General features: G+C 46.2%; 1 protein-coding gene across 1 annotated transcript in view; it reads right to left on the bottom strand.

The window, feature by feature from the left end:
• The window catches only part of NPHS1 (NPHS1 adhesion molecule, nephrin), a 57,850-nt gene that overhangs the window by 6,622 nt on the left and 36,142 nt on the right, over positions 1-15,086 (bottom strand). Inside the window, exons 20-25 of the mRNA XM_081203510.1 lie at positions 14,558-14,714; positions 7,199-7,350; positions 6,962-7,073; positions 5,440-5,621; positions 4,021-4,077; positions 804-926 (exon numbers count right to left, since the gene is read on the bottom strand). Of these exons, the coding sequence (XP_081059636.1) occupies positions 804-926; positions 4,021-4,077; positions 5,440-5,621; positions 6,962-7,073; positions 7,199-7,350; positions 14,558-14,714 (783 nt within the window). The remainder of the gene's footprint in view (positions 1-803; positions 927-4,020; positions 4,078-5,439; positions 5,622-6,961; positions 7,074-7,198; positions 7,351-14,557; positions 14,715-15,086) is intronic.

The raw sequence follows: 15,086 nt of genomic DNA on the forward strand, positions 1-15,086 counted from the left end.
CAACAACATGCTGACTGCTTTCAGAAACCTGGGCTGCAACATGAGCATCAAGATGCACTACCTATTTTCACATATGGACCGGTTTCCTGAGAACCTGGGTTCAATGAGCGATGAGCAGAGGGAGAGATTCCATCAGGACATGAAAGAGATGGAGACCAGGTATCAGGGTCGCTGGGACGCAGTCATGATGGCTGACTACTGTTGGACTCTGAAGAGAGACCTCCATGCTGCTGAGCATTCCAGGAGTTCCAAGAAACAGAAGTTCAAGCCCTGAAGTTTGAAAAATGGTGAAGCAACATGCAATTTACGTGTACTTACCTTTATCAATGCCCACCATTCAGTTTACAGAAAACCTGACCTGATGGACAGAAACGGATGCCATTTCCTGATTCAGCAGTGCAGAAATACCCTAAATCAGTTGTAGAAATCTAGACAACATTCAAAAAGTAAAAAATTGTTGCCCAGTGTTATCATTTGGGCTTTAAAATGACATCACAAGCTGATGTGAAAACAGGGAGAGCTGAACAGAAGACTGGGAAAATGAGAAATGGAGAGAACCTAAAGTGGACAAATTCACTCCTTGCTACTTAGGTGGGACATGATAGAGGTGTATAAAATTATGCAATGGCATGAAAAATGTGGATAGGGAGCAAAAACCTTTTTCATGTTATTAGAACTGGAGAGCCATCCAATGATTCTGAATTTACCTTCAGTGCCCAGTGTTTCCAGGGCTCTTATGCAGAGCAGACAGTGTGAATCTCCCCATGCCCCATTCCTTAGTAGTGAGCTATGGGTTTGCTTACCTTTGAGAGTTTGGACCTGTCGCCGGCAGAGTAAACAGCCCAGGAAGGACAAGTTGGAAACTATCAGAAGAACCCCTAAGGTGCTGAGGAGCCCAACAAGAGGAAGAGGCAGCAAAGGGCTCACTGGGGAAGAAGGAAAAAGTTTAAAAGGTGAGGGCACAGAGGAAAGCAGCTCCCTCGCCACTACCATGATGATGATGATGATGATGATGATGATGATGATGATGATGATAATAATAATAATAATAATTTATTATTTATACCCCGCCCATCTGGCTGGGTTTCCCCAGCCACTCTGGGCGGCTTCTAACAGAACACCAAAATACAATAACCTATTAAACATTAAAAGCTTCCCTAAACATGCAGTCCTCCTTTTACTGCAACCACCTCCATCGTTTTACTCCACCTCCATCATTCTGCCAGGACACTGAGGTCCAGTGCCGAGGGCCTTCTGGTGGTTCCCTCGCTGCGAGAAGCCAAGTTACAGGGAACCAGGCAGAGGGCCTTCTCGGTAGTGGCACCCGCCCTGTGGAACGCCCTCCCATCAGATGTCAAAGAGAAAAATAACTACCAAACTTTTAAAGAACATCTAAAGGCAGCCCTGTTTAGGGAAGCTTTTAATGTTTACTAGGCTATTGTATTTTAGTGTTTTGTTGGAAGCTGCCCAGAGTGGCTGGGGAAACCCAGCCAGATGGGCGGGGTATAAATAATAAATTATTATTATTATTATTATTATTATTATTATTATTAACAGGAGAAAGGACCCCAAAATCTTGAAACTCCCTCACCCACGAGTTAGAATCTCCTTCCAGATTCTTAAAAGTCAAAATTAATCCCACAATAGAAGAAGAGTTTGGATTTGATATCCCGCTTTATCACTACCCTTAGGGGTCTCAAAGCGGCTAGCATTCTCCTTTCCCTTCCTTCCCCACAACAAACACTCTGTGAGGTGAGTGGGGCTGAGAGACTTCAAAGAAGTGTGACTAGCCCAAGGTCACCCAGCAGCTTCCTGTGGAGGAGCGGGGAATCGAACCCGGTTCACCAGATTACGAGTCTACTGCTCTTAACCACTACACCACACTGGCTCTCAGCAAATAGCCTTTGCTGTGCACAGCAGATTTGGACAGAACTGTTAGGGCCGGTTGTACCATGAGACATTACTCGGGCAGCGTATCACAAGGAACAGAGCAGGATGGGAGAAGGCAGAGCTGTCCCATTGTCATGTGCTGGCCCTAGGAATAGTTTTACTGCAGCCTTCCTGCTGTCTGCCCCTCTTCCCCCCAAACCTGAGTGTCTCATATACTCCAGCTGAGGAGAGGGAGAGGGCACAGGTTTGAAAGAAAAGCTTTTTTTTTTCCTTAAGGGAAATTAAAACTACACTGGTTTGCAAAGTGGTATGATAATGCGCTAAGTGATACAAGTGGAGAAGAGAGAGAATTTTGATTTCATTTGCATTTCAGTGAGAAACTGCCTACATACCAAAACGATATATTATAGGAAAGTGTGCACATTAAATGCATATATTCATGAAAGCACATACAAAATGCATTGTGCTGGGGGAAATCACTTGCAAAGATGTGTAGGCTGGTTAAAACCGCATACAAAAAATATGCTTGCTAGGGTTGCCGTTTTTCGGACAGCCGAAAAGAGGACTCATTTGCCGACTTCTGCTTTTAACTATGGATTGCTATGATGACTCTCAATTTACACACCCGGGGAAAAAGAGGGCATGTCCTGGAAAAAGAGGATATATGGCAACCCTATGAGAAATCTGCACTGAAACCCTTACACGTTTTCACGTGGAATTCAGTATTTTTTAGAAAAATCTCGAATGGCTGCAGAAAGGTGGAGAAGTACATTTAGGGTCAGAAAAATGAGAAACTGAGAGAAACCAAAATTGACAGATTCATCCATTCCTAGTGGTAATTGACTAATGACTGGTTTATCAATTAAAAAAAATTTCCTGCTGGTGCCAGCGAGGAGGTTTGCCAACTGACCATACAGTCTGGTGTGGCCTGCTTCTGTGCTTTTAATCTGTGTGTGACCTACAGAAATCGTCACGTGATATTTTACACAGTATGGAGCATTGTCACTTGCTAATGTCTACAGTTCCCAAAACTGCCTGGGGGGAGAGGAGCAGGTGCGGCTGAAAACGCTGGCAAACCTAGCCAACATACTTGCATTTCCACATCCCGCACAGTAGACTCTGATCAACCATTGATCCATTATCTGGCAAAAGCAACCTGTATAAAAGATTGAAGACTGCCTGGAAAATGCAATATCCCTGCAACAGGCTCACCGCCTCGAGCATATCGATGGAGCGTGCACATCAAATGGAAACTTTTACACATTCATTGTGCAATAAACTAAATGTGCCAGAAGCCGTATGCAATCGACAATCAAAGCTGTTTGTACTCGGTGCCAAAATGAAACCGAAAGCAAAATCCAAATTGCAGAGAGAGGGAGAGAGAAGACCTGGAAAAATATCAGCATTGTGTCTTTGCAAATTTTCTATTGTTCTGCTTCTATACTAAACACTGGGGACGTCACAGGGCTCAGGCTTCAACTGCTAAGCTCTTCTCTCACTCAGGCTCCCTCTGCATTCCAAAATATTCCTGTGTACAGTGGTACCTCGGGTTACATACGCTTCAGGTTACAGACTCTGCTAACCCAGAAATAGTACCTCGGGTTAAGAACTTTGCTTCAGGATGAGAACAGAAATCTTGCTCTGGCGGCGCAGCGGCAGCAGGAGGCCCCATTAGCTAAAGTGGTGCTTCAGGTTAAGAACAGTTTCAGGTTAAGAACAGACCTCCGGAACGAATTAAGTACGTAACCAGAGGTACCACTGTATTAACATTGTACGGCAAACCTATCTCTGTAGACTAGAAACATAGGTTTGCATCTGTTGCTGTTTTAAGGAACACAGTGGTTGTTGGGATACTGACTGCTGTATCACACACCGACATTTTGACTTGAGCAATTCAGCAATTGTTAATAGATAACTAGAGGTGGAAGGTACCCTGAGGATCATCCAATCCAACCCCCTGGGGACTGAACCTGCAACCTTGGCATTACCAGCAGCAAACTCTAACCAACTGATCTATCCATACATTCAGCCCTAACTGCAACAGAGCATCAAGGCAGAGAGGGCCACAGCAGGAAATGGCTCTCTCAACAACATGGACTTCAACTCTACTAGTTGTTAACATTTTTGTACCTGGTTCAGGTAGAGATGGTGTTTTGGGTTCTCTGTCAATTGGTTCTTCCTCACTCCCTAGAAGAGAACACATTAAACCACGATGGAACATAGTGTCCAGATTCTGATAGCATTAGAACAGGACTAATACAAGGATGGCCATATCAATGTGGTGCTATAGGCTGGATCAGGAAGGGGAAGTAAAATCCCATACCTTCAGGAAAAAAGAATCGAAATCACAGAAATCTGCCACTTTCCAGTACTTGAGTCACTGCTAACCCGCTCTTCTGTTGTGACCCAGCTCTACAGCATGCTTAGCACAACAGTTAATCCAGGGTCATTTTGCCACTCTGTTTCTCACTTTTTACATGCTTATACTTTCCTTTAAGGATGTGGGTGGAGCTGTGGTTAAACCACAGAGCCTAGGGCTTGCCGATCAAAAGGTCGGCGGTTCGAATCCCCGCAACAGGGTGAGCTCCTGTTGCTCGGTCCCTGCTCCTGCAAACCTAGCAGTTTGAAAGCACAAAGTGCAAGTAGATAAATATGTACCGCTCCGGCAGGAAGGTAAACGGCGTTTCCGTGCGCTGCTCTGGTTTGCCAGAAGTGGCTTAGTCATGCTGGCCACATGACCTGAAAGCTGTACGCCAGCTCCCTCGGCCAATAAAGCGAGATGAGCACCGCAACCCCAGAGTCATCGCAACTGGACCTAATGGTCAGGAGTCCCTTTACCTTACTTTCCTTTAGGAACTCAGAGTAGTTTACCTGACTCCCTCTCCACCCCTTCCCATTTTATTATCCTCACCGCAACCACGAGAGGCAGGCAAGATTGAGAGAGCAACTGGCGCAAGGTCAGAAATTGATCACTGGACAGAGATTTGAACCTGGAGCTCTCCAGTTCAAATGCAATGCTCAGTCTACTACACAGCACTGCCTATTGCTTCTTGAAGTGCAGGCCACTGTTAGGGAGAAAGTGGGAGTGGCGTTCAGAGCATGGGCAGCTTCAGCTGGAAGTGCCGATAAAAGGAGCACTTCTGTTTTCACTTTTTGCAGACGACTGACCAACAAGTGCTGTCTGCAAGCTGCTGCGTCATGGCTGCTGATAGACTGTGTCTGCCTACATCGTTGCTAAAGAGAAAGAGGGACTGAAACATTACAGCTGTTGCTATAATGAATGTAAACAGTGCTACCGTGATGCGTTTATGACCAATCAAGCAATAAATCACTTGACTGAGTTTTACGGCGTCTCTGAGTGTTTCTTCTCAAGGTGTAGCTTCAGTTGCTGACCACTGCTTCCAGAAACTCTGCTAAATGGTTGAAAGCTTCTAACGAAGTGCCTACACACAAGTATACTCACGCAGTGAAAGTGTGGTTGAATGTGACCTTTAATAGCCACACCCTTGTGCTGGCTCCATCCTTGCTAAGCAGCACGGTGCTCCTTACCTGTAGTGGTGACACTCAGTCCTGCCCCACCATCAGCAAAGTCACTTTCACCAAGGGCATTGCGGGCATTGACGGAGACATTGTAGATGGTGTTTGGGCGCAGGCCCATCAAGGTGAATGCAGGAGACTGCGGCGGGAAGACATCCACATACCTAAAGCTGGGAGCTGCTGGCCAGTGGTACCTGGATGGAAGTGGGCGAAAAAGAGGCGCAAGTGGAAAGTGTCATTTAATGTCCAACATCTCCATAAGAACATACAATCAGCCTGCTGGATGAGGCCTCTTTTAAAGCCATCCGAGTTGGTGGCCGTCACTGCCTCCTCCCTCCTTCCCATCATAAAACTGATGTGGTACTTGGTTCAAGAAACATGCTCAGGTAAGTTATTTTGCTTTTCAGGCAGATAGAGGAACACACAACTGCAGTTCTGGCTTGCTTGTCCTGACTACCAATCAGTTTCAAACCCAACTCAAAGGGTTGTTTTTGACCTCTGAAGCCTTGCATGGCTTGGGACCTCAAGGACCACTTTTTCACCATATGAACTACCTAATCCTGAGGTTGAGATTTAAGGCCCTTCTCTATGTGCTCCCTCCAAAAGATGTTTGGAGGGTGGCGATGAGAGAATTGTCAGTTTGCATTTCTTAGTGCAGAAGGTATTGATCTGATGTGTAGAGGTCTTTCCTATTCTACTTCATTCAAGCTTCTCTGTGTGAAAGAAACAAGCAGAAGGTTTGTGATGTTTGGGTTATTCCTTCAGGGAAGCTGAGTACAGCTGGTTTACACTGGTTCTGTTATCTCTTTCAGTCAAGGTCATGCTGACTGCAATAATAGGCCAGAAGGAGCCTGGGTCTTCACTTTCTCTTTCTTTCTTTCTTTCTTTCTTTCTTTCTTTCTTTCTTTCTTTCTTTCTTTCTTTCTTTCATCTCTCTTCCTTCTGGTGTGGTGTTCTGTACATAGTGTTAGGGTTTAGTCTTATATAAGTTATTGTAAGTTTAAGTTATGTCTACTGCAACTGGATTTCTTATGGACTGTGCCAATCCTGAATGTATTGGATTTGTGACCATTATGCTCTTTTGCCTTCAGTAGCAGTAAAGCTCTGCTGGATGAAATACAATTGCCTCTGGTCTATTTTTGGGGAATCCTGCAACGTGTTTAAGTTGTTACTCTGCTAACGATACATTGGAATCTACTCTGAATCAATACTGAGTATTTTCTGCAGTATCCCCACTACTGTGGAATGCTTTCCCCAAGGAAGCTGCTCTGGGATCGACTTTGTCATCCTTCTGAAGCCACACAAAGATATATTTACTTTTGATCTAATAGTGCAAGGGTGTACACTGTCATTTTGGCTTTTTTTTTTTTTTACCAAAGCTTATCCACAAGGGAGTCTTTGGAACTGTTAGGGAGCCAGGGGATCTCCTCACCAAACCGATTCCCATAGTTCCCTGTTTTAAACAACGGACCTGTTTCATTTTTAAAGATTCCCATTTGAGTAATGTTTGTGGCTTTTGCCAAATGACTCCTACCTGACACGAAAGCTTTGCTGAAGCCCTCCGTCGAAGCCAGGGCTCCACTCCAAAGCCAGCCAGTTGTGGGCAACACCTACAACCTTTAGCCCTGATGGTGGGTCAGGGCGGCCTGGTGAGAAAGAAATGAACTGTTTAAGAACTTGTAAAAAGGGATAGTGAGTCTTTGCCCCTCATATTCAGTTGATACACAAGCCAAGTCTACAGCTTAGATCTTAGCAGCCCATATGTCCTTACTGGTACTAAGTAGCTGGATGTCAAGGGTATCTGTGCCCAGTTCATTGCTGGCTGTGCAGGTAAAGGTGGCATAATCAAGAACGGCGCTCACATTGGCAATGGTTAAGGTGCCGGTGTGCACGGAGCCCTCATGTTCTGCAGCGGCAGTATACCTGGAAGAAGGTAATGACGGCAAGTGATCAGGTAGAAAAGAATAATAGAATCCTAGAATAGTAGACTTAGAAGGGACCACAAGGATCATCTAGTCCTCCAGGCATGAATTTGACAACGAGTGAGTGCCCAGGCTCTCCAGGGATATCTACTCTCTCCAGGGATATCTACTCTCCAGGGAATCTGCCAGCTGGACTTCCAAGAGTTGCCAAACCTGCTGTTCATCCACCAACAAGTTTTCTGTGAGTCTTGCAGGTGACCAGGAGAAGTTCCCCACCCACCCAGCTTTCGGTCACTGCTGCTTCTACCATTCCTCAGCTACCCCTTTAAGAAATCATAGAGTTGGAGTGGTTTAGGTAGACTAGCGTGGGGCTCAAACCCACAACCCTGAGATTAAGAGTCCCATGCTCTACCAACTGAGCTAGCTAGGCAGTCTCCTACCGATTGACAATCTTTCCAGATCTTTCATAGAGGATAGCGGTATCAATGGCTACCAGCCACGATGGCTATGTTCTCCGTCCATAGTCATTGCTCCCTCAGTGCCAATTGCTGGGGGTCACAAGTGCGGGCCGTGGCCGTTGCTCTAAGTTCCTGCTTGCAGGCTTCCTGTAGGCACCAGTTTGGCCACTGTGAGAACAGGATGCTAGGTGGGGGTTGGCCGTTGGCTGATGCAACAAGGGCTCTTCTCAGATTTGTACTTCAAGATCAAAACACAAATGATATCTCGCCCATTGAAAACAGAAGCTGAAGGCAAGTTGCAATGTAATGAAGCACTCTGTCAATAAGAACTCAAGGACTTCATTTTCTGCGGGGACGGAGATCAAGAGCTACTTTTACAAAGAGAGAAGAGTGTGTCCTTCTGCACTGCTTCTGTACTGCTGATCCCCCCCCCTCCCTTATTTCTTAAGACTTCACTGTTAGATGTGTATTAAAGTCAGGGCTTTTTTCCAAGTTGGAGCTCAGTTCCGACAACTCTCATGTGGGCGCCATTGTCATTATAACAAGGGAAGGGTTTGTGGTGAGTTCTGGCACCTCTTTTTCTAGAAAAACAGCACTGATTTAGTTGTACCTGAGATGAGTAGGTAATAACTTAGCTTAGGAGAATCTGTATTTTAGCATCCATTCCTTTTTTAAAAAAAATAATTTTTATTGGTTTTTCACCTTTTATGAATACATAACAGACACAGAAAAGACAAAAAACAAAAACATGTATAATTTCAGAAAATCCTACTTTCTTAACCTTGTTCCTTAACTTCCCCCCACCCCCCTTCATGCATCCCCATTCCCATAATTATGTCAGCAAATTGGTATTTCTCCTCTTAACCATCTTAATATTACCTCTTTTATTAAAGAAAAAAAGTTTTTCTAAGTTGGACTCAAATTCCCTTCCGTCGATTTCCCATTTTGTCTTAGGTAAAAGTCAAATTAACTAAACCCAAAAGTCCTGAGTGTTTTTAACGTTCTATTCTTCCCTCCCTCCCCTCCCCGGTTTTCGTCCCTTCCCCAGTACATGTCCAAAATAACAGTTCTTAGCCTGGATTCCTCACGTCCGAGGCTTTCAAGTCTCTTTCAGTCCCTCTCCGCCGGTCTTGTTGGTAGTCCTTTATATTGGTCGTCGAATCTCGAAGGAGTTCTGTCCCCATCAAACCAGGTTCTCTTCCCACAAGGACATTTGAAAACAACTGCTGCAAAAGTTCCTCAAGCCATGCATCTTCAGAGTCAGTGTGGAGGCCCCAAACATATTTATTCTTTATTTTGAGTTCTTGTATTCCATATACTCCCGGGGCCTCCTCCTTCGTCTTTTGCATCTTTCGCAGATTTGTAGTGAATGTAATCCAAAAGTCTCCTTGCTTATATTCCACTGGTGTAAGCTTCTGGTTGGTACTTTCCATCTTTGCTTTCAGTTCTCCTTGTTTAGTCTCCTCCACTTCTTGAGTTATCATTTCCGATTCAGCTGCAGATTCTTTCTCATTCAGGTCCTCAATACATTCAGCAGAGCTGCTTGTTCCAGAAGTCAAGGTCATGAGTTGTTTATTCATAGCCAGACTCTGCTCTTGTAAGATTCCCACCAAATGAAACATTCTTTCGATTTCCACTAGTAACTTTCCATCCACAGCCATTGTAATGTCACAGAGTTCCCCCTAGAGGGAATCTGGTTACTTAATAATCTTTCTCCAATAATCCTTTGACTTGTTGTTATTACTTTGTTTCCAACAATTTTAGTTCAATTTTAACTGGTTTTAATCCAGAGGGATCTTAGATAACAATTTTTCAACTTTAAACTGTCCGTTTGACAGCTTTGACAGCTGTCAAACTCCGCATTCCTCTTCCACAAGCTCCAATACAGGACGCTCCCGGGCCCGGGAGGGGGGGTTGCATACAACAGAGAAAAGGCTTCTAAAATTCCACTCTTTCACTCCAGCTCAAAATTTCTTTTTGCCAAATCTTGGAAGTTAAAGTCTTTTTAACTCACCCCACAAAGGGTAGGCTCTCCAGCTTAGTTCTTCTATTGTTGCTTTAGATCGTCTGCAAGAGGGGGGGTGCGGACTTCCTTTTAGCACACACCCCGGTCGTCTCAAATTCACAGGAAAATATTCTTAAAGTCCAATTTCATCTTACTCACGGGTTATTCTTTTCAGTCCAAATTTCAAGGAAGGAAGTCAGCACTCTCCAGTCATGGCTCGCGGCTCCGCTCAACCGAGGTAGCGATCGACTCTCAGCGCCACGCCACCCTCCGTACCCTCTCCGCAGCCTTTAAAAAGGCTCTTCGTGGGTCGGGGGGGCGCTTAAGGCACCCACCGAGTCTTCTAGTCCGCAGGCTTCAGCGCCTGCGGTTTCTAAGGGTCCCCGCGTCGCCGGCGCGGCAAGACCCGTCCTCAGTTGAGCCGATTCCCTCCGCAGCTCGGAGGGAATCCGCCATTTCCAGATCGCGCCAACCCGGAAGTCCCATTCCTTATACTTATACAGTCATACTTCATGTTACATCCGCTTCATGTTATGTTCCTTCAGTTTACGTCCCGCGGCGACCTGGAAGTACCGGAAAGGGTTTCGCCACTTGCGCATCCGCAGAGGCGCAAAATGACGTCACACACATGCGCAGAAGCGGCGAATCGCAACCCACGTGTGCACAGATGCACCACTGCTGGTTGCATTCCTTTCATGTTGCAAACAGGCCTCCGGAACGGTTCCCGTTCACAACCAGAGGTACCACTGTAATTGCATTTGCATGTCAGAGCCCCCAAGCCACCCCCATGAGAATAACAACACAAGGGCACAGAATTTTAGGTTCATGTTAATGGGCGCGAGGCTGAAGGGGCGATTCAGCATCACGCCGTGGTTTAAATTGGCCCCGGCCACTCCCCCCAAGCCGCCTTATTGGCCCCTTGGCTACCTGGCATGGCTGGGCCTCCCCAGTGTAAGGCGGGACGCTGTCCTGCCACCACACTGAGGGGGGAGGCTTGGCGGCTCACCCGCAACGCATCCCCACAAAGAGGTGGAGCCGATTTATATAACTGGTTTGAGGATATTTTTGGTGTCGTATAGATATAATGCTAATGGGACGCGGGTGGCACTGTGGTCTAAACCACTGAGCCTTGGGCTTGCCAATCGGAAGGTCAGCAGTTCGAATCGCCACGACAGGGTGAGCTCCCGTTGCTCAGTCCCGGCTCCTGCCAACCTAGTAGTTCAAAAGCATGCCAAAAAGTGCAAGTAGATAAATAGCTACTGCTGCAGCAGGAAGGTAAACAACAATTCCATGCGCTGCTCTGGTTTCGGTGTTCCATTGTGCCAGAAGCAGTTCAGTCATGCGAGCCACATGACCCGGAAAAACTGTCTGCGGACAAACGCCGGCTCCCTTGGCCTGTAAAGCGAGATGAGCACCACACCCCCAGAGTTGTGTGTGACTGGACTTAACTGTCAGGGGTCCTTTACCTTTACCTTTTTTAGATACAGTCATACCTCGTGTTACGGACGCTTCAGGTTGTGCTTTTTCGGATTGTGGACCGCCGAAACCCAGAAGTATCGGTACGGGTTACTTCCGGGTTTCGGTGGCCACACATGCGCAGAAGCACTAAATCACACTTTGTGCATGCGCAGAAGTGCCAAAACTCAACCCACGTGTGTGCAGACACGCCGCTGTGGGTTGCGAACGCTGCAGGTTGCGAACATGCATCCCGCACAGATCACGTTCGCAACCCGAGCGTCCACTGTATAATGTTATGTTTGCACATATATATATTTGTTATGTACTATGATGTGAACTAGGGGACGCGGGTGGCGCTGTGGGTTAAACCACAGAGCCTAGGACTTGCCGATCAGAAGGTCGGCAGTTTGAATCCCTGCAATGGGGTGAGCGCCCGTTGCTCAGTCCCTGCTCCTGCCCACCTAGCAGTTCGAAAGCACGTCAAAGTGCAAATAGATAAATAGCTTCCGGCGGGAAGGTAAACGGCATTTCCGTGCGCTGCTCTGGTTTCGCCAAAAGTGGCTTAGTCATGCTGGCCACATGACCTGGAAGCTGTACGCCGGCTCCCGCGGCCAATAAAGCGAGATGAGCGCCGCAACCCCAGAATCGGTCACGACTGGACCTAATGGTCAGGGGTCCCTTTACCTATGTTGTAAACTGCCCTGTAGTTTTTTTGACAAAGGGCAGTTTATAAATTTTAATCATCATCATCATCATCATCATCATCTGGATCAGGCCAGTGGCCCATCTCATCCAGCCTCCTGTTTTTACAGTTGCCAGCCAGATGCCCAGGAGAAGCCAAAAGTAGGACCTGAGAATAGCAGCCTCCTTCTCTCACTCTGAGGTATCTAGCAAATGGCATTTGGAAGCACACAGCCTCCAGCAGTGTAGGTAGAGCAAAGACATCTGGGTTAGTAGCCAACAATAGCTCTTGCCCTTAAAATGCCTAAAGCAGGAAACAGGATAAAAATTGCTTCAAGGTTTAGGAGTGGAATTTGCCTGAAATGTTTTTTTCAAAAAATAAATAAATAAAATAAAACCCCATTTTTAATTTATATATAAAGCATGAACTTACAGATAAGTGTTCTGGTTATTTTTAATTTCAGACATGCTTCATACTATTTATGGGTTATGGCTGACATTTAGCTGGAACAAATTAGACGTGTTAAGCTGCTCCACCCCCATTCTGCTATGCAAATCAGCACAGGAACATTAGTGGTATTTTAAACTTTTCCCAATTCAATGAGAACTGGGCCGGTTCCAGGTGACTACCAGACCTCTTGCCAGGTCTTTATTTGCTTCGACTGGCCAGCATCCATGTCAGAACAAACTTCAGGCCAGAACTGAATCTGAGCCAGAACTGAACTGAACATTTTAGTAGCACGGCTCCCATTATTCTCCTTCTGTTTCCCTACAGCAGGGATGCAGCCCTTTGGATGTCTCTGGACTGCAGCTCCCATCATCCCTGACCATTGGCCATACTGCATGGGGCTGATGGGAGTTGGAGTCCAACAACACCTGCAGACCACAGGTTTTCCTTGCGCTCCCCCCTTCTGAGATGAAAACAACTCGGGTCGCATGAGCATCCCACACCTTCCCCTGAAATAATGTGAGGGTCCTATACACATGCTCAAGAAACCTCGAGAACACCTGCCATCAACAGCATATAAATTTTCCCTTGGCTTTTTTGCTAGCCCACATAGGACCAGCATGGATAGCTGGCTCAGGTGAATATCTGATGTTTCCTCCCTTTATGGTCTTGATTTGTGGGCTACACTAAAATGAGGCTGCATTTTAAGCTGTATTTTAAGCCGTATTTTAATTGTTTTTGTTTTTTTCTATTATGTTTTATTGTAATTTATATTTGGTGTTAGCTGCCCTGAGCTGGGGAGGGCGGGGTATAAATAAAAATCATCATCATCATCATCATCATCATTATTCCTCCTTCTGCTGTGTCAGGACAGAGGAGCTTACTTTGGAGTAGGTGGAAGGGGGAGACAACAGAGGCCTGCAGGATGAAGGTAAGCCCAGCCCTGCAAGCAAGGCAGCGTTCCCCAGGATTGGCGGAAGGATGTTTGTCACTAGATGCTTGCCCCTGCAACACCTTCGAATCAAACAATATTTGACATTTCAGATGCATCTCAGAAGACTTGCGCATTAGGCTCCTGCAGATGCCAGGGTTATTGGGGCACTTAACTAGGAGGGCACCAGGGGATGAGAGTGTGAGATGATGCTATAGCCTTTACACTATAAGACAAACTAAGGACATTGGGAAGGCCATGATGCAGCAAGCCAAAGATCCATCTACTCCAGCATCCTGTTCTCGCAGTGGCCAATCAGATGACAGAACAACCTAAGAGCAGGACATGAACCTCAACAGCATCCTCACATATCAGCAGTGGCCCACCCAGCGGGGGCAGACCCAGCACACGAACCTCCCATCAGCAGCGTTGCTGGTGTGTACCAGAAGGAGAGGGGGGAATTGGCAGAAAGGTTGGGGCGATGCAGATGCACCAGCAGAGCCGATCTAATGTGCCCACCAGGGCATCTGTGCAGCCGTGTCCTCGCCGCTGCCCTCACCACAGCCCCTTCTTGGCATACAGCAGCAGCGCTTTCACCAGGAGGTTGTTGTTGTGGCTCTGTCTCACAGGATGAGCCACTCCTGGCTAAAGATGGGAGGAGAAATTTCATTCAGTTCGCATTTAAAGCCAGATTTGCTCCTTCCGAAACACTACAAGAACCAAAACACAGGCAGGCCTTGAAATTTGCACTTATCTGGATTTTGCAGCGCAGTTCTCCAAACAATTTTTACAAAAATGCATATATTTGGGGGAAGTGTGTGGATATGCAAATGGGCATTATATATGGGGGAATTTTGTTGTTGTTGTTGTTGTTGTTGTTGTTGTTGTTGTTGTTGTTGTTGTTGTTGTTGTTGTTGTACCTGGCTGGGCTGCCCCAGCCACTCTGCAAATTGCTTGCAAAAATGTCTACAACAGTCAATACTGCATACAAAAATGTGCTTATTAAGTGAAATTTGCACTGAAAGGCTAAAGAATTTCCATGCACTGTTTTTCCTTTTTTAAGCAGGGGCGGGGGAGCAAATTGCTACAGAAAAGTGGAGAACCAAGTTTAAGATTGGAAAAATGAGAAAATGAAAGAACCAGAATTGATGGATTCGTCTATCCCTTCTCATGCCTGTTATCAGGTTCCCTGCTCATGTACCTACCTGTTCACCTGCGAACTCTCACCTGGGGCTCTGAAGGTCAAGGGACACACCATTCTTGGCCCAGCTAAAGTGCACAGTGGGAACACCTTGAGCTCGGCACTGGAGCGCTGCCTGGCTTCTCCCATCTCCTGAAGCAGCCACTTTCCTCAGTCCAGGGCTCTTGATGATCTCTGGTGGGTCTGGGGTACAAGTGAGGGGAGTAGAACAAGGAAGAAATCATGAGAGTATTTGCAGCATTCATAAAGGAATGATCTGTGAGGAGACTGAGCATATTTGCAATGGCCACCAGAGTTTCAGCTCCAACTTCAAAAGCAATAAAACCACAGTATTTAATTCTTGTTTCAATTTTACTGCGTAAGTTCATGTAAATCAGTGGGTATTATGAATTATGAGTTGTGTCCGATGAGAGTCCTACACAGACCCACTGAAACTAATGGGCATTTCCAGTGGACCTACTCTGCGAGCTCAAGGGGCTGGATCCCAAGTTAGTCTGAGTGGACCCTGTAAAAGTAATGGACACAAATAACCATTCATTTCAGTGAGCAGAACTG

The sequence above is a fragment of the Podarcis bocagei genome, assembly GCF_964188305.1.
Source record: "Podarcis bocagei genome assembly, chromosome: 7".
NCBI classification, from domain to species: domain Eukaryota; kingdom Metazoa; phylum Chordata; class Lepidosauria; order Squamata; family Lacertidae; genus Podarcis; species Podarcis bocagei.